The sequence below is a fragment of the Ranitomeya variabilis genome, chromosome 4 (genome assembly GCF_051348905.1).
Source record: "Ranitomeya variabilis isolate aRanVar5 chromosome 4, aRanVar5.hap1, whole genome shotgun sequence".
In the NCBI taxonomy this organism is placed as follows: Eukaryota; Metazoa; Chordata; class Amphibia; order Anura; family Dendrobatidae; genus Ranitomeya; species Ranitomeya variabilis.
The window spans coordinates 25,687,871-25,709,185 of NC_135235.1; the positions used below are offsets into that span (position 1 = coordinate 25,687,871).

Consider the following 21,315-nt stretch of genomic DNA (forward strand, 5'->3'; position numbering starts at 1 on the left):
TTCTGCCCACTGTGTTCGCTGCCCGTCTCTGTCCATCTCTCGGATCGTCCCCATATAAAGCCATCCCGCGGTCTGATTTTCGCTAAGTGTCTCTTTCTGTCCGTGCGTCTCTCTCTCGGATCGTCCCCATATAAAGACATCTCCCGTGTCCCCCCGGGCCGCGCTCACAAGCACCTTATTGTGTAGAAACCATCTTGTGATTTTGGCAGCGCCGGTAATGCACTTCTCCCCCAGGTCACACAGCGAACTGGAGGCTTTATTAGAAAAATACAAAAACCTCATCATTAACCCACCGATGACCGGCGCAGCGCCCTCTGCGGCGGTCCCGACGTACGTGCCGAGCTCCTGGCTACAGAAACACAGAACATAACCCACTATAAGAAGCACTAAACCTGCAGCATTCCAATGTTCTGCACGGCTCATTGCTCTCTGTTATCAGCCAGGCCGGCTAATATGAATTAAGAGGCTGCAGTTTTGGGGATTTGGAATAGGAAATCCTAAAAATAATTAAATGCTCTTTCCTCCTTTGTGTCATAGCTGCCCCCAAACCATTTCTTTATAAATATCACTATATTCCTCTTATTACGCTGGGGTGCTATTATCAGCCGCCCCCCTTATAACGCTCCGACACTATTATAAGCTGTCGTCTGCAGGTTCAGTCTGCGGCTTTAATCTTGTGTTCCGTAAGGAAACCTCATCAGCGGATGGTAAAAGGTTTCTGCCACTTTCTATCAATTTCTCGCCATTTTTCATCATCTCCGCTTGCTGTCAGTAAATGGAAACTTTCTCATATCCAGAAATTGAATCCAGCTTCTCACAGCTGAGGGTTCGTTACACGTTCAGATAATCCTTGGCGAGTCTCTCTCCTGTGCTAGACGTCTGGTACAATGTATCAGAGCCAGGAAAATGTAGCAGCCGGGAGTCCAACTTAGATGCAACTGTAACAACTTCTCAGCTGTGGGAAGTGTGACGTCTTTATGGGATTTTAAGTCGGTGGATGCAACCAAAAACGTTTTCTTTTACTGCCAGCAAGCAGAGATCTTGAAAAAAATGGGGAAGAACTGTAGCAAAAAGTAGATTAGAAAGTTGCAGAACTTTGTATTATGCACTGATTGGCCTTTGTCTACATCAATCTTAAAGAACCTCCCCACCCCAACATCCCCTTTAAGCCATGAAGTGTCCGCAATGTTCACAGCCGGTGACCCATTAACCCATACCAGGCTACAGCCTGCCGCACTGTATGTCGTTAAGACACTGCTTTACCCCCTAAACCTGCAGAATCCCCAAAGCGAGGGCGGTCTGCAGAGCATCAGTCCATTAACCCCTTCCCTTCTGTCTGGCAGGGGCCGCATTGTGCTCAGTCTCCTCCGCGGCCTCTAAAGTTCATCTCTGATTTTCCTGGCGACTCTTCTCCTCTGCTGCCGTCCGGACGGTTTCTCGGTCCCTTCATTTCCGGAGGTCGTTGTCCTGGACGTCTCCCTGACAATCCTGGCGGGTTTGTCTTCGGCTTCCTTGGCTTTACTGACCTCGCCCGTCACTATGCTTTTTGCTTTAATTCTTTCCTTTAAAGGGGGAAAAAAAACCAAAACACATTAGTACGGGACGCCATATTGACACCGCCACCGGCAAGGCAGCGGTCATCCATTAACCCCTTCATGGCCAAATGATGTAATCAGGAGGGGACGACGTCATCAGGAAGGGGACGACGTCATCAAGAGGGGACGACGTCATCAGGAGGGGGACGACGTCATCAGGAAGGGGACGACGTCATCAGGAGGGGGACAACGTCATCAGGAGGGGGACAACGTCATCAGGAAGGGGACGACGTCATCAGGAAGGGGACGACGTCATCAAGAGGGGACGACGTCATCAAGAGGGGACGACGTCATCAGGAGGGGGACGACGTCATCAGGAGGGGACGACGTCATCAAGAGGGGGACGACGTCATCAAGGAGGGGACGACGTCATCAGGAAGGGGACGACGTCATCAGGAAGGGGACGACGTCATCAGGAAGGGGACGACGTCATCAGGAAGGGGACGACGTCATCAGGAAGGGGACGACGTCATCAGGAAGGGGACGACGTCATCAGGAAGGGGACGACGTCATCAGGAAGGGGACGACGTCATCAGGAAGGGGACGACGTCATCATGAAGTCGACGACGTCATCAAGAGGGGACGACGTCATCAAGAGGGGACGACGTCATCAAGAGGGGACGACGTCATCAAGAGGGGACGACGTCATCAAGAGGGGACGACGTCATCAAGAGGGGACGACGTCATCAAGAGGGGACGACGTCATCAAGAGGGGACAACGTCATCAAGAGGGGACGACGTCATCAAGAGGGGACGACGTCATCAAGAGGGGACGACGTCATCAAGAGGGGACGACGTCATCAAGAGGGGACGACGTCATCAAGAGGGGACGACGTCATCAAGAGGGGACGACGTCATCAAGAGGGGACGACGTCATCAAGAGGGGACGACGTCATCAAGAGGGGACGACGTCATCAAGAGGGGACGACGTCATCAAGAGGGGACGACGTCATCAAGAGGGGACGACGTCATCAAGAGGGGACGACGTCATCAAGAGGGGACGACGTCATCAAGAGGGGACGACGTCATCAAGAGGGGACGACGTCATCAAGAGGGGACGACGTCATCAAGAGGGGACGACGTCATCAAGAGGGGACGACGTCATCAGGAGGGGGACGACGTCATCAGGAATTGGACGACGTCATCAGGAGGGGGACGACGTCATCAGGAGGGGGACGACGTCATCAGGAGGGGGACGACGTCATCAGGAGGGGGACGACGTCATCAGGAGGGGGACGACGTCATCAGGAAGGGGGCGATGTCATCAGGAAGGGGGCGACGTCATCAGGAAGGGGACGACGTCATCAGGAAGGGGACGACGTCATCAGGAAGGGGACGACGTCATCAGGAGGGGACGACGTCATCGGTTTCTGGCTGTGCGTTCTTAGTCTCTCCGATGTTCACATCTGCGCTTCCATTTTTAATAGTCGGATGTCATATTCCTGCGATGGAATCTGCTGAACAATGGACACCAGCAGCGCCTGGCAGACCCTACTGATTTATAGGGGTGGTCCGGCTGTTACACTAAAGGGTCTATGGTTTCGACCGGAGATGAAAAATCGCTGCATACAAAAACGATGGAGCCTACAGAGTCTACGGTGTATAGGACAGAATGCACAGATTGTGTCTTCCCTGCCCGTCTCCTCCATTCCTTCCTCATACTATAAAAAATAATAATGAAAAAAAAAAAAAAACAACTAAAAGAATCATATTACCATTCAGGATTCTGGGAAAGCTGGGTGAGATCTCTCCCGGGAGCTGTTTTTCCATCTCAAACACAGATTTAAAGGGGTTGACCATTTAATTTTTCAGAAATATCCAAAAATGCTGATAGAATTTAAAAAAAAAAAAAAAATAAAAATAATTTATTATGCTCATCTTACTGATCCTTTCCTCTCTCCTCCCCAAGTGCTGCCTGGATCACTCTCCATATATATTTTATTCTGGCCATGCAGACATGTGACCGCTGCTGCCAATCACTGGTGCTGGTCACCTGTGTGGCCAGTGATTGGCTACAATGATCACATGTCCATCTGGGTGGTAGAAGAAGCCCAGCGGTTGCCTGGGACCCAGGTATCACTAGAAGATCAGCAGTAAGGGTATATATTGTATATTTTTTAAACATTCTGGGCTTTTTACAAAAAAAGAAAAGTTGGTGTGAACATTCCCTTTAAATAAAAACAGCTGCGGAAAACTTGGGTGTAAATAATACAATTTAGTGGAAAGTTTGAGAAGATGCCGGAAAGGAAAAATCTTATCATTAAATAACATGATCGGAGCATAACTTCCCTGAAGATGTCGAAAAAAAAAAATGGTGTAAAAACAAGGCAGGCGGATGTACAGGACGCGGGGACGCAGGTCCGGCTCTGACATTTACTCAGACTGGTGTTACCTGTTCTGCGTGTTCTGCCGATCCCGTGAACCACAAAGTGATCGCACATCTTCTCCCCTGTGTCACAGCACGAACCCCGTGGGCATTCTCACCCCCCGAGCTGAATAGGACCAGGCGGCCACAGCGGGGGCGGACCTCTGCCTGCTCGTAAAATACAGAGGACTCAATTAACATTTTTAATATATATATATATTATATAATTATTTTTTTTTTACTGCAGATAGACAAAAAAAAATTCTGATACAGAGCGCCAAATCCTCTGCACACATAGGGTTTATTGATAGAAGGCTCATTTCCCGCAGACACCACTAGAGGGAGTGTAGAACACACAGCACTCAATAATAGCAGTGTATGCACTATGCTCCTCAGCTCCCCCTAGTGGTGGCAGCTGGCAGAGTTTTACAATTCGGAGCCCTAATTTTCTTTGCTGTTGGGGGGATACATCAAGCAATAAATGCAAATTTTGGACCTAATAGAAGGAGTATTAAAGTATGTATATTAACGTCACACTCAACTGCACAGCAAAAAGCAACTGAACGTTATTCTACTCCTCTCTGTTATCAGCCGTTTCACTGCAGGAGGAGGATGACTGCAGCGTTCTTCATTTTCCCAACAGGGAATTTGTTTTTCTGATTATTGCCGTATGATCACTATTATTTGCAACTAGATTCCAGCCTTTAGTTCATACAGCTTTAATTTTTAATTTGATAATCCGGAATGTTTGATAATACGGCACTTTTTTCATTATTGTCGGATTAAAGGATGCAAAGTTTTTTTTTATTATTTTTTTACCATCATTTCAAAAATCCTTGGTGGTCTAGGGGCATAAAAGGGGTTATTTGCAAATTCCTTGGTGGTGTAAGGTGGTCAAGGGGTTAATTTTATGTTCCCCGATGTTTCAAGGTAACAAATAGTAAATTCAGAAGTTCTGATCTTAGAATCCCCTCTCAGCCAATCAGACAGAAGAGCATCTTAATTAGCATAAAGAATGAGCACAAGTTGGTTAATAGAATTCCCAGATTTTCAGATATTCTGGATTATCAGATGCTCAAAAAAAGTAAAGGAAATTGGAGGAATTTATTGTTTCAAAAACTTTGCTGCAGAATTTGCTGTAAAAGAAATATTTTTTTTTAGGAAAACCACAAAATAGAAATGATGGTTTATGTGTCGAAATTTCTTTTAGCGTCTTTTGCTGTTTTTGTGTTATCGTTACTGGCTGCTCTTCACTATAATACATCAGCAGCATCACCTGCAGGCGACCAGTGGTACTACACCCCACCACAATAAAAAGCTACTACGTCTATAAATCTCACACTCACCGAGACTGTTGTCCCGTCCATTTCTGTGAACAAAAGGTCGCCCCCTTGAAAGTCGTCATTCAGATAAAGCATCCCACTATGGCGGAATAAATCACAGAAAGGTTATGGATATCAGTCCTAATTAAACTACGGTCAAGTCCATTTTAAAAAGTAAGGTGACATGTTAGAAGATCTCAGGGATGTGTGGCCTCCAATAATCACTGCAAGGGCGCATACTCATTTGTGAGAAAAACGGGTGAGTGCAATCTGATTAAAAAAAAAAAAATCGGACTGCACTCTGACCAATGTTATTCAATGGGTTACAAGTCATCTGCAAACTTCTCAGCTGAAAAAAAATCGCAGTATGCTGCCGTTGGTTGTGCATATTGGCCAAGATTCGCCAATGCAAGTCAATGAGACCATGCGAGTGCTGTCCGATTTTCATACACCGGCATCCTTTGAAAAGACGGTAATTCATCTGCCATGTACAGTAAAATCACAGTGTGGCCCGACAGAATAGATATATACATAGAATACACATTATATATATAGATGTCACAGACATTATATATGTATGTTAGATAGAATAAAAACCAGCAATTCAGCAGCTGCATACAGTAAAATCACAGCAGAAGCCGACAAGAAAGAAGAGATGGATTACATACAGTAAATACACACAGAATAGGTAGATATATAGATGTCAGTGACAAATACAATTAGTAAAGTGTGTGTGCAGCTTACTGTACATGTATTTAATTATTAAAAGATTATTTGTCTGAAAAAAATGGTGTGGGCTCCCACGTAATTTTCTTAACCAGCAGAGGGAAAGCCGACGACTGGGGGTAGATGTTTATAGCCTCGGAAGGGGGCAATACCCATGGAGCTTCCCAGGCTATTAATATCAGCTCACAGCTGTATACTCAGCCTTTACTGGCTATTAAAATGGGGGACCCCCCAAAAAATGATAAAGGGTACCCCTATAATTAGTAACCAGCAAAGGCTAGGCAGACAGCTGCGGGCTGATATTAATAGCCTAGGATCCTCCATCACTTGGTGGCTATAAACATCGGTCCTCAGCCGTCGGCTTTCCTTCTGCTGGTTAAGAAAATTATGCGGGAGCCCACGCCATTTTTTTTCATATAAATAATCTTTTAATAATTAAATACATGTTCAGTAAACTGCACACACAGTGTACTAATTGTATTTGTCACTGACCTCTGTATATCTATCTATTCTATGTGTAAATACTGTATGTAATCTCTCTCTTCTATCCTGTCGGGTCCCGCTGTGATTTTACTGTACGTGGCTGCTAATTGCCGGCTTTTCATCTATCTAATCTGTATATATACATTTGTGTGTTTTTTGAAGAATATTTCCTATGAAAACTACAGTATGTGTAAATTTCATAGAGAATTGCTCTATGTAAAAGCTCACCTTAAAATTACACTGCATTTGGATGTAAATCGTATGTTAGGTATGAAAAAAAAAAAAAAAATCGCATGAAAATCGCATGACACTTGCATGGCACCAGTCCTACTTTTCTGGACCGAAATCAGAACTTTTTTTTTTTCACACATAGGGGTATGAGCCCTAAAAAAGGGTAACGATAAATTGCCAGAAGTCTCCCATTCACTCCAATGGGACTGTAACGCAGATTTAAAGGATAAGATTTTGGGCCCACATGAGGTCATTTGTTTTTCCTTTAAATGGATTCATTTTGGGCTATAAATACATTTTTGCAGTCGGCTTTTATACTCGCTTTGTTTTCCTGTACATCGCTGGCTGTAGAATATGGTACCTGGAAATCTGTCAGTGAGCTTTTTTTGATTTTTTTTTTCTTTTCTGAATTCCGTGCTGATTTATGACCACATGAAACTTAAGATGAAGTTTGTAGTCAAAACTCAGCGGAGAGGAGCTACAAACAAGACAGATAAAAGTGACAAAGGTCAGAAGGAGCTCGCAGACCGATTCTCAGTTAACTCGTTCTGCAGACAGTAATGTGCAAGGAAACAAACAGCCCGTACAAGCCAAACGGTGCAACATTTCTAATAATCATTTATTTTTAGCTCAAATTAAATTAAAATAAAAAAAACTCTGAATGTGTCTGTCTCCTTTAAGGCTTTCTATGTTCTTCCCAGGACAACTATCTCATATACTTGGACTATGCAGTGAACATTGGGACTGTTGGCAAGCAGGTGCATGATCACTTAAAGGGTTTTTTTTGATCTAAAATGTATTTTTGGGGGGCTAAAAATCTATTTTGCAATTGGGTTTCATGCCAACTTCGGCACAATTTTCCTTCTACAGCCTCGGTGCTGCACTTTCTATTGCTGGCTGCAGAATGACTTAACTGAGAATCCGTCAGTGAGCTCGAACCATATCAAAAGTTGAAAGTGCAGGAAATCGAAAAGCCTTTAAAAAAAGGTCAAATGATGCAAAATTTTTAATAAAACCCAAACATTATTTTTAGCCTCAAATATAAATAAATGGTCCGCTTAAGTGGACAACCCCTTTAAATTTTCAGACACAAGGCCTTGGGCTGCACTACTGAGAAAGCATGCCCTCTGCAGTACTCGGCAGCAGCCCGCACTTTCCCGGGACCGTCGGTCGGCAGGGTCTCAGTGGTGCAGCCTCGGGCTCTGCGGCCTGTAACTTCATTTCCTTCTATCTCAGCAGAGAAATAACATTTTGAGAAAAGGTTTTCACATTTTTGATGGAAATTCTGCCGAGATGATACATGGGGGGTTCTGGGAGCGCAGTGTTCACTCACCTATAGTCTCTGTGGATATACGCAGGGGGCTCCCGCCAGCACTCCTTCTCCTCGGGGTCCAGGATACAGTTGTCTGCATGCACGGGGTGACTGAGGTCGGAGCGTCCCTCCTGCTCCCCTGACAGTGAAAAGAGGGGACGAAGTTAAAGGGGCGTATAGGGGAGTATATGAGGTCGGCCCCATAGTGACAGCGGGAGCCTCACTTACCCGCAATGGCTGAGCGGCACACGAGCTGCGAGTATGAGAAATGCAACGTCCCGGCCTCAAAGTACGACTGCGCCAGAACACGAGCGCGCTCCGTCGCGTGGTACAGAAAGTGAGCGCGGTGGCGATCCACCGATCCCGAGGAAACCATCTATAAAGAGATCCCCCAAATTAGCAGTAATTACCATACGGGAATGATGAGATCCGACAACTAAGATGGAGGAGTTCAAAAACCAGGAGTTTTTCAAGCAGAAACTGCCTCAGGAAACGCTACTTTTTTTTGGAGAGTTTTTCTTTTTTTTTTTCCTGAAGATTGGACAGTGACAAATCTTTTTACAAAAGTGACATGTATGTGTTCATTTCTTCCAGGGATTTTCCAAATCCTCTACAGAAAAAAACAAAAAAAACAACCCTCTCCCAAAAACTCCTCCTATGAGCAGCAAAATATATTTTTCCTATAATAATTAATTGGAAGAGTTTTGTAGGAGTTTTAGAGGAAGATTTGTGGGGGATATCTGCTACATAAACTCCTAAAAAGATATTAAATGACTACACCCTAAAGGGGATGTGCACACCATGACTTTTTTTTCTGGGTTTTTGGAGCAGAAACTCCAAGTTTTTGAAGAGTTTTGAGTTTTTGTGCCTGATTTTTGAGAGTTTCTGCTCCAAAAATTCAGCCTAAAAAAACAAACAAACAAAAAAAACAACTCTGTGCATGTACCATTGGGAATTCTTTTCAGCGTCTTTTTTTTTTATTGTTTTTTCAGGGGGAATCCACCTGAAAAAGAGGTCTTGTGCACACAGCCTAAAGAAATCTTGTCAGACTAGTGGAAGGGTCCGCTCTTACTGCCCCAGATTGGTACCTGAAGGGCCTGCAGGACAGTCAGGCCTTGGATTTGTTCATGGGCCGTGTGAGGGGATCGTCTCCTCTTCATCGCTTCTCCGGAAGCTTCTGCTTCCTGAAGACACACAGAAACATTGTCACATTGGTATTCGTTATAACGAGGGTCCCGCGCAGCATGAAAACTACCAAATGATCAGGCAGAGCGGCCACAAAGTGCTCAATCATAGAGGCCGATCTCCGTGACAATTGTATGAAAGAAGGAAGAAATGATCCTGCGACAAATATTCACCCCGGGCATGAAACGTTCCTTGTCCCAGACCCCGGCAATGTTACCATCAACCCCTTCCCACTCCAGATGACTGCATTTTACGCCCACCTTAGGATTGTAAAGACTAAAAAATACACTTAAAAGTAAAAAAAAAAAAAAAGTATTAAAAACATATTTTAAAAATTCCAGTCACCCCCTTCTCTCCATTAAAAAAATAAATATTTCCTTTTCCACAAATGTCCAATGTAGTAAAATATACAAATTATTTAACCCCTATGGTAAACACAATAATGCAAATAAAAATCAAAAAGTAAAAATTACCGCATTCCCCCACAATAAAAAATGTACCCCAAAAGGTAGCATTAAAAACTACGGCTTGGCGCACAAAAAAAAACAAGCCGTCACATTGCCCCATGGAAGGAAAAATAAATAAGGTACGGGTCTCAGAAAACGGCGACTGAAAAAAATGTAAAAAAAAACAAAAAACCCAAAACATTCCTTTAGAATTTTTTTTTTTAATAAATTACTACAATATATATATTAAAGATTTTTTATCAGTACACTATATGGTAAAGTGAATGTTGTCAACTCGACTGGCAAAACAACAAGCCATCACATGGCGGAAGCAAAAGGAGATGGAAAAACACTAAAAAAAAAAAAAAAAAAAAAAGAGTTATGGCTCCTGGAAGAAAGGGAGGAAAAAAGTAAAGTGCAAAAATAAAAAAAATAGTCCTGCGTCCTTAAGAGTTTAATCCCTGTATCTCTGACTACCGGGAACGCTGACATTGACCCCTTGTCTCCCCTGGTTCTCCAGGGAACCTGACACTATTCCTTCTTCACATACCTGCACCAGTCCAAGCAATGCCTCGCACTCCTCGTCAGTGAGGACTCCATCCAGGGTGACTCTGGAGGTCCCGTTCATCTGCCGGGGAGTCAGTGTGACCGTCACCTCCTCGTATGGGAGTAGTCCTGCAGAACACGATGGGAGTTTACTGGTCAAGTGCGCGGCCATATACCCGTATGTCTATACCATCACACGGTGAGAGCGCGAAACGTGGCACAGTAAGTCGCACGGTACTCACCGCCAGCCTCCTCCGCGGCCGCTCGCTCAGCCCTAGGTAAAAAAAAAAAGAGAAGGAAACCTTATTAGACATAGAATGTCGCAGAGGAAATCTGTGATCTGATTGGAGCAGAGGTGCGGCGCCCCGACAAGGCGAGTATTGTGCATCGTAACCCAGGCATAACGCTCCATGAGCGCCCCCTCACAACAAATAATGGCCCCTTCAAAATATAATAATGTCCTTTAAAAAGTAAAAGTAATAGTGCCCACTCTTCCCGAAAAAAGTAGGTTTGGCGTCTTGCAGCATGGCCGGAGAGCGGTGCGGCCCCCTACAGCTCCTGCTCTACCTCCACATTGATGTAATGGGTCTCTTGGCCAGGAGTTCAGGGCATCTGACCCGTCCGGGATCTCACACGTCACCCACATCACAGTACTTTTTTTTTCCTTTAGTAACCTGCGCCCCTGCGGCCCCCCGATGCTGAGCCTGAGGGGCTGACCTCACCTGATTCTCTCTCGAAGACTCTCTGGAATAATTTCCTCTGGAGTCCATAGATCCTAAAAAGACAGGGGGTCGCAGACAAGAAAATGGCGTCATTTATATTCTGTCTGGGGGGCTAGAAGGGGGATTCACACAATTGTGCAACATTTATAGAATAGGGAATAAGTCACTGATCGCTGGGGGTCCGAACGTTGAGAACCCCGTATGATCTGAACACAAGAATGTTCCCTTTCACTGACACCAAGCAGAGATCTCGGAAAAAAAAGGAAAATTCAAAGATAAGTATATTTACTTGTATCTAAAAGGGGCTGTCCGCCTTTGAAGATTTTTTTTGTTTCTTAAATGCATGTGTTTGGGGCTATAAATCATTACAAATGTTGCACCGTTTGCCTTCTTTAGCCTCTTTACTGCACTGTCTATTGCTGCAGAATGGGTTAACTGAGATTCGGCCAGTGAGCTCGCTCTGACGGTCTGACGGGCAGCTCGTAACTCTTTTATCGGTCTTTTTCTGAGCTCCACAGACCACAAAGTTGAAAGTGCAGGAAATAAAAGAGCCTGGAAAAGCCGAACGCTGCAAAACGTTTAATAAAAGCCAATTGAAAAAAAATGATTTTTAGCCCCAAATACATGCATTTAACCCCTTAACCCCCGGAGATTTTTTTGGTTTTGCGTTTTCGTTTTTCGCTCCCCTCCTTCCCAGAGGCATAACTTTTTTATTTTTTCCGTCAATATGGCCAAGTGAGGGCATATATTTTGCGGGACGAGTTGTACTTTTGAAAGACACCATTGGTTTTACCATGTCTTGTACTCAAAAACGGGAAAAAAATTTCCAAGTGAGCTTAAATTGCAAAAAAAGTGCGATCCCACACTTGTTTTTTTGTCTTTTTTTATACTAGGTTTACTAAATGATAAAACTATCCTGCCATTATGATTCTCCAGGTCATTACAAGTTCATAGACACCAAACATGACTAGGTTATTTTTTATCTAAGTTGTAAAAAAAAATTCCAAACTTTGCTTTAAAAAAAAAAAAAAAAATTTGCACCGTTTTCTGAGACTCGTAGCGTCTCCATTTTTCGTGATCTCGGTTTTGTTGAGGGCTTATTTTTTGCGTGCCAAGCTGATCTTTTTAATGATACAATTTCAGTGCAGATACGTTCTTTGATCGCACGTTATTGCATTTTAACGAAATGTCGCGGTGACCAAAAAAACGTAATTCTGTCGTTTTTAATTTTTTTTACGCCGTTTAGCAATCAGGTTAAATTTTTAGATCGGGCAATTCTGAACGCGGCGATACCAAACATGTGTAGGATTGATTTTTTTTTTTATTGTTTTATTTTGAATGGGGCGAAAGGGAGGTGATTTGAACTTTCATATATTTTTTTTCATATTTTTTAAAACATTTATTTTTTTAACTTTTGGCATGCTTCAATAGCCTCCATATGTGACTAGAAGCTGGCATAACTCGATCGGCTCTGCTACATAGAGGCGATGGTCAGATCGCTCCTATGTAGCAGAATTACTGACTTGCTATGACCGCCGACCACAGGGTGGCGCTCACAGCAATCTGGTATCAACACCCGTAGAGGTCTGCAGGAGACCTCTGGTTGTTATGCCAACAAAGGCAAATTTTGCACATTTTCTGTCCTTTGCATTGGAGCAATAATAGGAGCTGGGAGTTGGAGAATTTTGCACAACCTTTCATTTTCATTCACATCCTCATGAAGAGAATTAAGGAACATTGTAATAAACGATGAATGAATAAATGTGTCTGACCGGATCCTGAAAGTCGATGCCCAGGTTCTCCATGACGTAATACAGCAGCTTCTTCTCGGACAGCGCCTGGCGCACGTAGGACGCGATGTTCTGCAAAGCAAGACACCAATCATAATCCAGAACCTCGAAACTGGCGACATCGTCCCGAGGAAAAAAGTGGGAAAAATTAAAGGAATTTTCCATCATTAAGAGAAAAGGAGGCATCGGTGCCTCCAGCTCAGCTGCGTGGTCTATTAGAATCTGATATAGTCTGCCATCCATCCCTTGTGCCCCCTGCGTGCTGATCTGTCCCTCCTCCATGCTTTATACTGCAGCTTTGCTTTTTGAGTCTAGCTTGCTTGTGGGGATCAGATCCCACTCGGCGATGATCTTCGACCCCAGCTTACTGCACTGTCCCTTAAAGTCTGATATTCACACCGGATCTCATCAGAGGCTCCTGCTGATCATCCGCCCCTCCCCCATGCTTTATACTGCAGCTCTGCTTTTCAAGATTAATTTGTGGAGATCACATTGAATCCACCAGTTCTGAAAGGTCACTTTTCGCCATATAACGCAATTACTGTACTATGCGGGGACATCTGGAAGGGGCACATACTTTTTCACCGGCGGTCATTACCTCGCGAGCTCTGATCTCACTTTTCCTTTGCAGTTTCTGCTCATATCCGCGGAGACTTTCCAGCAAGGTCTCATTACGTGGATGGAAAAGTAGTAGGGACCGTGCGATCTGCGCAGCCGACTCCCAGGCCCCAACTGTAAAGACAGAAGGACAAGAGGGAGAACGGTTCGGAGACTACAATTCCCAGCATGCCTTGATGAGCTGCAGCCGTCAGGACATACTGGGAGTTGTAGTTTTTACATTACAAGGTGACGCACAGCCTGGAGAAGACGACTTACGCTGGGAATATCCTCGCTGAAGCAGCTGCAGATGAGAGACGAGGACGTCCTGGGGGGAGCGCTTCTGTCCCGGCGTTAATGACACCTCCAGGGCGCACCGCTGCTTACACTGTAAGACCCGAGAGTAATATTCTGGGGGAGGACAGGCATTAGTGATCACCCAAAAGTAAAAAATGGTCACACGAAAGAGCAACGTGACCCCCGCTCTTGGCATTTACTCCATGCACATCCAAAGCAGCTTCCAAAATCCTACAAATCACCCTTGGAAACTGGTTTATAGTCATATTTTTGGGGTCACCCCATGAGTGAACATCAATATACAAGGATGGGGAGACTACAAGTCATGGACCGGCAGAGAAGACATCTACAGATACCTGCGATGACCTCAGGGAAGTCTCGGTGGGTTTCATTCTCGTGCTCTCGTAATCCCTCACAGAGGGTCCGGCAATCATGGAGCGTAGACAGAAATGAGCTCAGAGACTCCTCCAGCCTCAAGACTGCGGTGGTCGGACGCTCCTGAGATAGGAGAGGCAACGCTTGGGCAAACAGAGCCTGGGGTAAGAGGACATCATGGTGGTCAGTCGGGAGGAGCAAAACCAGGAGCAATGGATACCAATGAGGACAAGGAACACTCGTGACTTGTAGCACCAGCTGTTACCTTGTACGGGGGCTCCTCCAGGTCTCGGAAGCTTCGTTCTTCAACCCCTTTCATGGTGCGGTACCGGGTAACATCTCCATGGATCTGTTCATGATGGGGGTTCCTCACATAGAAAGTGTAGGCAGCGGCAGCCGCTTCATCCAACTCCTCCAGCTGTGAAAAGTGAGGGAAAAACAGACATGGCTCAATCCCACCAGAAATCAGACTTCAGCTCCATCAGAATCTAAAGCCGATGTCTTCTTCTCCACCAAAACTAAAATTCCCCATCCATCCAAAGTCTAGGGCCAAGACGCCTCCATCCTGCCTGAGCCTAGGGCCAAAGACGCCTCCATCCTGCCCGAGCCTAGGGCCAAAGACGCCTCCATCCTGCCCGAGCCTAGGGCCAAAGATGCCTCCATCCTGCCCGAGCCTAGGGCCAAAGACGCCTCCATCCTGCCCGAGCCTAGGGCCAAAGACGCCTCCATCCTGCCCGAGCCTAGGGCCAAAGACACCTCCATCCTGCCCGAGCCTAGGGCCAAAGACGCCTCCATCCTGCCCGAGCCTAGGGCCAAAGACGCCTCCATCCTGCCCGAGCCTAGGGCCAAAGACGCCTCCATCCTGCCCGAGCCTAGGGCCAAAGACGCCTCCATCCTGCCCGAGCCTAGGGCCAAAGACGCCTCCATCCTGCCCGAGCCTAGGGCCAAAGACGCCTCCATCCTGCCAGAAATTAGACTTCAGCTCCACCAGAATCTAAAGCCAATGTCTTCTTCTCCACCAAGACTAAAATTCGCCATCCCTCCAAAGCCTAGGGCCAAAGTAGCCTCCATCCTGCCAGAAATTGCTCCATCAGAATCTTCTAAATCCAATATCTTCTTCACACCACCAAAACGAAAACTCCCCCATCCTGCCAAAGCCTAGGGCCAAAGACGCCTCCGTCCTGCCAGAAATTAGACTTCAGCTCCAGCAGAATCTAAAGCCATTGACTTCCATTCACCAAGCCCAGCAATTTTACGCCACTCTCCATGAGGGAACGGGGTGTAATGTGAGGCATGTCTCTTACCAAATCAGACATCTGACAAGCGGCTTATGCCTCACTGTGTGCCTCCCCACAAAAACTAAGATTTATGTAGTAAGTAATGCCTATGTTTGTCATGAATTAGACAAGCGGGAGTCGCCAGGCTCCGTACCAGAGCTTGGTGATGGTGTAAAAATGCCAAAAGTCGCTACATTTTTGTGCAACCTCATTACGACTTTTCAAAGCTTTGTAATCCAGAATTCTTATGTAAAAGCTTTGAAGAATCGGAGCCGCTGTCTTCTTCATCCCACCAGAACCAAAACTCTTCATAGCACCAGAGCCTAGAGCCAATGACGCCTCCATCCTGTCAGAATCTAGAACCAATGATGCCTCCATCAAGCCAGAAGCTAGAGCCATTGATGGCTCCATCAAGCCAGAAGCTAGAGCCACTGATGGCTCCATGCAGCCAGAATCTAGATCCAATGACACCTCGATCCAGCCAAAAACTAGAGACAACGATACCTGCATTCATCTAGCCAGAATCTAAAGCCAATAACGCCTCCATCCACCCAGAATCTAGAGCCAATGACACCTTCATTCAGCCAGAATCTAGAGTCAACGATGCCTTCATCCATCCAGAGCCAATGACTCCATTCATCCAAAATCTAATGATGCCTCCATCCATCCAGAATCTAGAGCCAATGATGCCTCTATTGAGCCAGAATCTAGAGCCAATGATACCGCCATGTCATTATAACCTAGAGTTAATGATTCCTCCATCCCACCAGAATGTAGATCAGGGGTGGACACCATTGGTGCAACTTGTTCAGCTTCACAGGGGCCTAAAATGTCAGGGGGCAACTTCCACCTCCAAAGCAACTTATGTCACGGACACATTATTGGGCTGCAAAAAGGCGCATATACTGTTCTTGCTCGGGGACCTTCATTTGTCTGTGTCCGCATCCTTGACCTAGAGCCAATGATACGATACCTCCATCACACAACACTTTAGGGTCATATATGCATCCTACCAGAACCTAGACCAACAATATTTCCATAAGACCAGATTCTAGAGCTAACGATACTTCCATACCACCAGGACCTAAAGCAAATGTTACCTCACATCCCTCTGGAATCTAGAGCCAATGTCACCCTACATCCCACCAGGACCCAGAGCCAACGTTACCCCACCAGGACCTAGAGCCAATGTTACCCCACATCGCACGAGGACGTAGAGCCAATGTTATCCCATCAGGACCCAGAGCCAACGTTAGCCCACATCCCACCAGGATCTAGAGCCAATGCTACCCCACATCCCACCAGGACCTAGAGCCAATGTTATCCCACCAGGATCTAGAGCCAATGCTACCCCATATCCCACCAGGACCTAAAACTAATGCTATCCCACCAGGATCCAGAGCCAATGCTACCCCATATCCCACCAGGACCTAGAGCCAATGTTATCCCACCAGGACCTAGAGCCAATGTTATCCCACCAGGACCTAGAATCAATGTTATCCCACATCCCACCAGGACCTAGAGCCAATGTTATCCCACATCCCACCAGGACCTAGAGTCAATGTTATCCCACATCCCACAAGGACCTAGAGCCAATGTTATCCCACATCCCACCAGGACCTAGAGCCAATGTTATCCCACATCCCACCAGGACCTAGAATCAATGTTATCCCACATCCCACCAGGACCTAGAATCAATGTTATCCCACATCCCACCAGGACCTAGAGCCAATGTTATCCCACATCCCACCAGGACCTAGAGTCAATGTTATCCCACATCCCACCAGGACCTAGAGCCAATGTTATCCCACATCCCACCAGGACCTAGAGCCAATGTTATCCCACATCCCACCAGGACCTAGAGCCAATATTATCCCACATCCCACCAGGACCTAGAGCCAATGTTATCCCACATCCCACCAGGACCTAGAGCCAATGTTATCCCACATCCCACCAGGATCTAGAGCCAATATTATCCCACTTACACTGGAGCTCATGTGTTGTTCTTACCAGTCAACAAGCTATAATTTCATTTCAGCCATTTGTTACTTAAAAATCTGTTTCTGGGAAAGCTGGATGACAATGCTCCTTCCAGGTCGGATACAGGATTTCCCCAGATCCTCAGACTCACAAATACAAACCTGGAAATGTCCAGGAGTCAGAATCCAGATGAACGGTGATGATGATACTCAGCTTTCCCCGAAATGGATAAAACTTATTAAATGGTTGGAGGAGGTTTTAATAACCGGACAGAAGAGAACAGAAGTGACGGGGACCAGATATTCACTCCGGACGCTCCAGCCTATGTGGGCGCTTTTCCCTCTTTGGTTGTGTAGATTTTAACTTTTTAATTTTATTTTCTGTCTCCATAAACAGACGGCGCCTCCCCCATCCCCATATACACATCCACGTGTGCAAGCCCCTACATGGCTGCAATGCATTCTGGGCAGTTAACCCCTTGGATAATTTTCCTGGACAGTTTCCAAAAATCACCACCAGCAATGAATGAGACATTGAGGCGTCACTCACCGGCCGTATACTCGTCTTCTATCTGCAGAGTATTATACCGCACATAACATCCATACTGATACCTGCCACCGCCGGACCCCGAATCCAGCATTTGTGGTTTATAGGACCCCCCAAGTAAAGGATCCATGATTCCCTGCAGACCATTGCGGTGTACAAGCCTGGACTGCAGACCATCGCATCTCACCATCAGTGTCACCTTTGCATGTTTGGAACCAACTGCAGATCATCACACCCAGAACAGTAGTTTACCTTTTTCTACCCAGTTCTGGACTGCAGACTATTGCACCAGTCACTGCACCCTCCTGCAGACTATTGCACCAGTGTCACTGCCACCCTCCTGCAGACTATTGCACCAGTGTCACTGCCACCCTCCTGCAGACTATTGCACCAGTCACTGCACCCTCCTGCAGACTATTGCACCAGAGTCATTGCACCCTCCTGCAGACTATTGCACCAGAGTCATTGCACCCTCCTGCAGACTATTGCACCCTCCTGCAGACTATTGCACCAGAGTCATTGCACCCTCCTGCAGACTATTGCACCAGAGTCATTGCACCCTCCTGCAGACTATTGCACCAGAGTCATTGCACCCTCCTGCAGACTATTGCACCAGAGTCATTGCACCCTCCTGCAGACTATTGCACCAGAGTCATTGCACCCTCCTGCAGACTATTGCACCAGAGTCATTGCACCCTCCTGCAGACTATTGCACCCTCCTGCAGACTATTGCACCAGAGTCATTGCACCCTCCTGCAGACTATTGCACCAGAGTCATTGCACCCTCCTGCAGACTATTGCACCAGAGTCATTGCACCCTCCTGCAGACTATTGCACCAGAGTCATTGCACCCTCCTGCAGACTATTGCACCAGAGTCATTGCACCCTCCTGCAGACTATTGCACCAGAGTCATTGCACCCTCCTGCAGACTATTACCCCAGGGTCCTCCTGCAGACTATTACCCCAGGGTCCTCCTGCAGACTATTACCCCAGGGTCCTCCTGCAGACTATTACCCCAGGGTCCTCCTGCAGACTGTGGCCTCACCCCCGCCCCATCAGTCGCCCTCTGGTGTACCCCTACCAGGCAGCCCCCGGACGCCCCCTGTGCCCCGTCTCACCCGGTAATGGGCCAGTTGCAGGTAGTTGTAGGGCGCCCCCTTGTGGAAGGTCTTCTCCGTGTCCTGGGTCAGGCGGTACAGGGAGGGCTCCCCCAGCTGCAGCCGCTCGCAGCTCAGCAGACAGTCCGCCCGCTCCATCACCGCCTCCTCCAGCTGGGCCCCCCGGAGCCCGCATTCCTCCCCGCACCTCAGCCGCACTCCCCGCACCGCCCGCAGGCTCCGCAGCGCCCCCCACAGCTTGTCCCGGGCCTCCGACCACTCGCCCTTGGAAAAGAGAGAGACCCCGTCCCAGAGCAACTCATCGGGGGGCTGCAGAGTCACCGAGTGCACCAGCCCCAGGCTCAGGAGCAGCAGAGGGGCCTGCATGCTGGGGGGCAGCCGGGGAAGAAGGGAGGAGGCCCGGCCGAGGCTGACATCCCCAACCGGAGGAGGAGGAGGAGGAGAAGGCCGGGGGAGGGGGCAGGTGAGGAGCAACGTGGACGAAAGCTGAGGAGCAACACAGAAAGGAATGACCAGAGGGAAGCAACAATGTAACAACTGCAGGGAAGAAACAATGTAACAACTGCAGAGAAGAAACAATGTAACAACTGCAGAGAAGGGGAGACAATGTAACAACGGTAGGGAAGAAACAATGTAACAACTGCAGGGAAGCAATAATGTAACAACTGCAGGGAAGAAACAATGTAACAACTGCAGGGAAGAAACAATGTAACAACTGCAGGGAAGAAACAATGTAACAACTGCAGAGAATAAACAATGTAACAACTGCAGGGAAGAAACAATGTAACAACTGCAGAGAATAAACAATGTAACAACTGCAGGGAAGAAACAATGTAACAACTGCAGAGAATAAACAATGTATCGACTGCAGGGAAGAAACAATGTAACAACTGCAAAGAAGATGAGACAATGTAACAACCACAAGGGAAGAAAACAATGTAACAACTGCAGGGAAGAAACAATGTAACAACTGCAGAGAATAAACAATGTATTGACTGCAGGGAAGAAACAATGTAACAACTGCAAAGAAGATGAGACAATGTAACAACCACAAGGGAAGAAAACAATGTAACAACTGCAGGGAAGAAACAATGTAACAACTGCAGAGAATAAACAATGTAATAACTGCAGGGAAGAATCAATGTAACAACTGCAGAGAAGAAACAATGTAACAACTGCAGAGAAGAGGAGATAATGTAACGACTGCAGGGAAGAAACAATGTAACAACTGCATGGAAGCAACAATGTAACAACTGCAGGGAAGAATCAATGTAACAACTGCAGAGAAGAAACAATGTAACAACTGCAGAGAAGAAACAATGTAATAACTGCAGGGAAGAAACAATGTAACAACTGCAGGGAAGAATCAATGTAACAACTGCAGAGAAGAAACAATGTAACAACTGCAGAGAAGAGGAGATAATGTAACAACTGCAGGGAAGAAACAATGTAACAACTGCATGGAAGCAACAATGTAACAACTGCAGGGAAGAATCAATTTAACAACTGCAGGGAAGAGGAGACAAGGGTAACAGCTGCAGTGAAGAAACAATGTAAGAACTGCAGGGAAGAAACAATGTAACAACTGCAGAGAAGAGGAGACAATGTAACAACTGCAGGGAAGAAACAATGTAACAACTGCAGGGAAGAGGAGACAAGATAACAGCTGCAGGGAAGAGGAGACAATGTAACAACTGCAGGGAAGAGGCGCCCAGGTAATAACTGCAGGGAAGAAACAATATAACATCTGCAGAAAAAAAAATGAAAGAAACAATGTAACAATGGCAGAGAATAGGAAAGAACACTGTAACAACTGCAGATAAGAGACAATGCAAAAAAAACTGCAGAGAAGAGGGAAGAAACAATGTAGAGAACTTCAAACTTAAACTTTCCTTTCCTTTTTTTTTTTTTTTGCATGTAACTTTTGTACATGTTGTTGTATTTTAAGGACTGACTCTTTTCCAGCTACAAACGCCTAAAGCTATTCGTGCCAATAGGGTGAATCTAGAGTAGCGGCAGAGCGACTGCTGATTGGTGGTCACTGGTCAGCCATGATATCGCCTGTTTAGGCAGTCACCTGCACCTCCATGCGCATAAGCTGTCATTGTTCTCAGCAGCATGTTTACACGGGACATTGTGCTGCCGAGAATGATGATTTTTATTGGTGTCGGGTGATTGGCAGCCTGTTTACACAGGACATTGTGCTGCCGAGAATGATGATCTTTATTTATTTGGGGTGATTGGCAGCCTGTTTACACTGGATGATTATTGGGAAACACATCCAGGAATACTACTATAAATGGTCACTTAGGGCCGATCAGACAAGTGTACATGTGTTTATGAGGCTGTGAGTTTGCTCTGTCCATCCGGCCATTCCATATTCCAATCTGAACCCATCCAG

The 21,315-nt window shown here is 46.3% G+C and overlaps 1 protein-coding gene across 1 annotated transcript; it reads right to left on the minus strand.

Moving 5' to 3' along the window:
- Positions 1–218: 218 nt before the first annotated feature.
- On the minus strand, positions 219–19,355 carry P3H3 (prolyl 3-hydroxylase 3). The gene is made up of 15 exons (XM_077258192.1): positions 18,915–19,355; positions 14,258–14,410; positions 13,974–14,151; positions 13,600–13,731; positions 13,322–13,455; positions 12,706–12,795; positions 10,934–10,986; positions 10,454–10,485; positions 10,216–10,340; positions 9,123–9,218; positions 8,263–8,410; positions 8,056–8,173; positions 5,307–5,382; positions 3,988–4,128; positions 219–1,562 (listed from the first exon to the last, which is right to left on the minus strand). Exons 1-15 carry the CDS (start codon positions 19,278–19,280, stop codon positions 1,377–1,379), a joined length of 2,028 nt encoding a protein of 675 aa, XP_077114307.1. The 5' UTR covers positions 19,281–19,355; the 3' UTR covers positions 219–1,376.
- Positions 19,356–21,315: the final 1,960 nt, after the last annotated feature.

Coding starts and splice junctions, on each gene's coding strand:
- P3H3 (XM_077258192.1), bottom strand. CDS start 19,280: ATGCAGGCCCCTCTGCTGCTCCTGAGCCTGGGGCTGGTGCACTCGGTG. Junction 9,219..10,215: donor CATTGCTTGGACTGGTGCAG/GTATGTGAAGAA, acceptor GTGTGTCTTCAG/GAAGCAGAAGCTTCCGGAGA. Junction 4,129..5,306: donor TGGACGGGACAACAGTCTCG/GTGAGTGTGAGA, acceptor TTTTACGAGCAG/GCAGAGGTCCGCCCCCGCTG.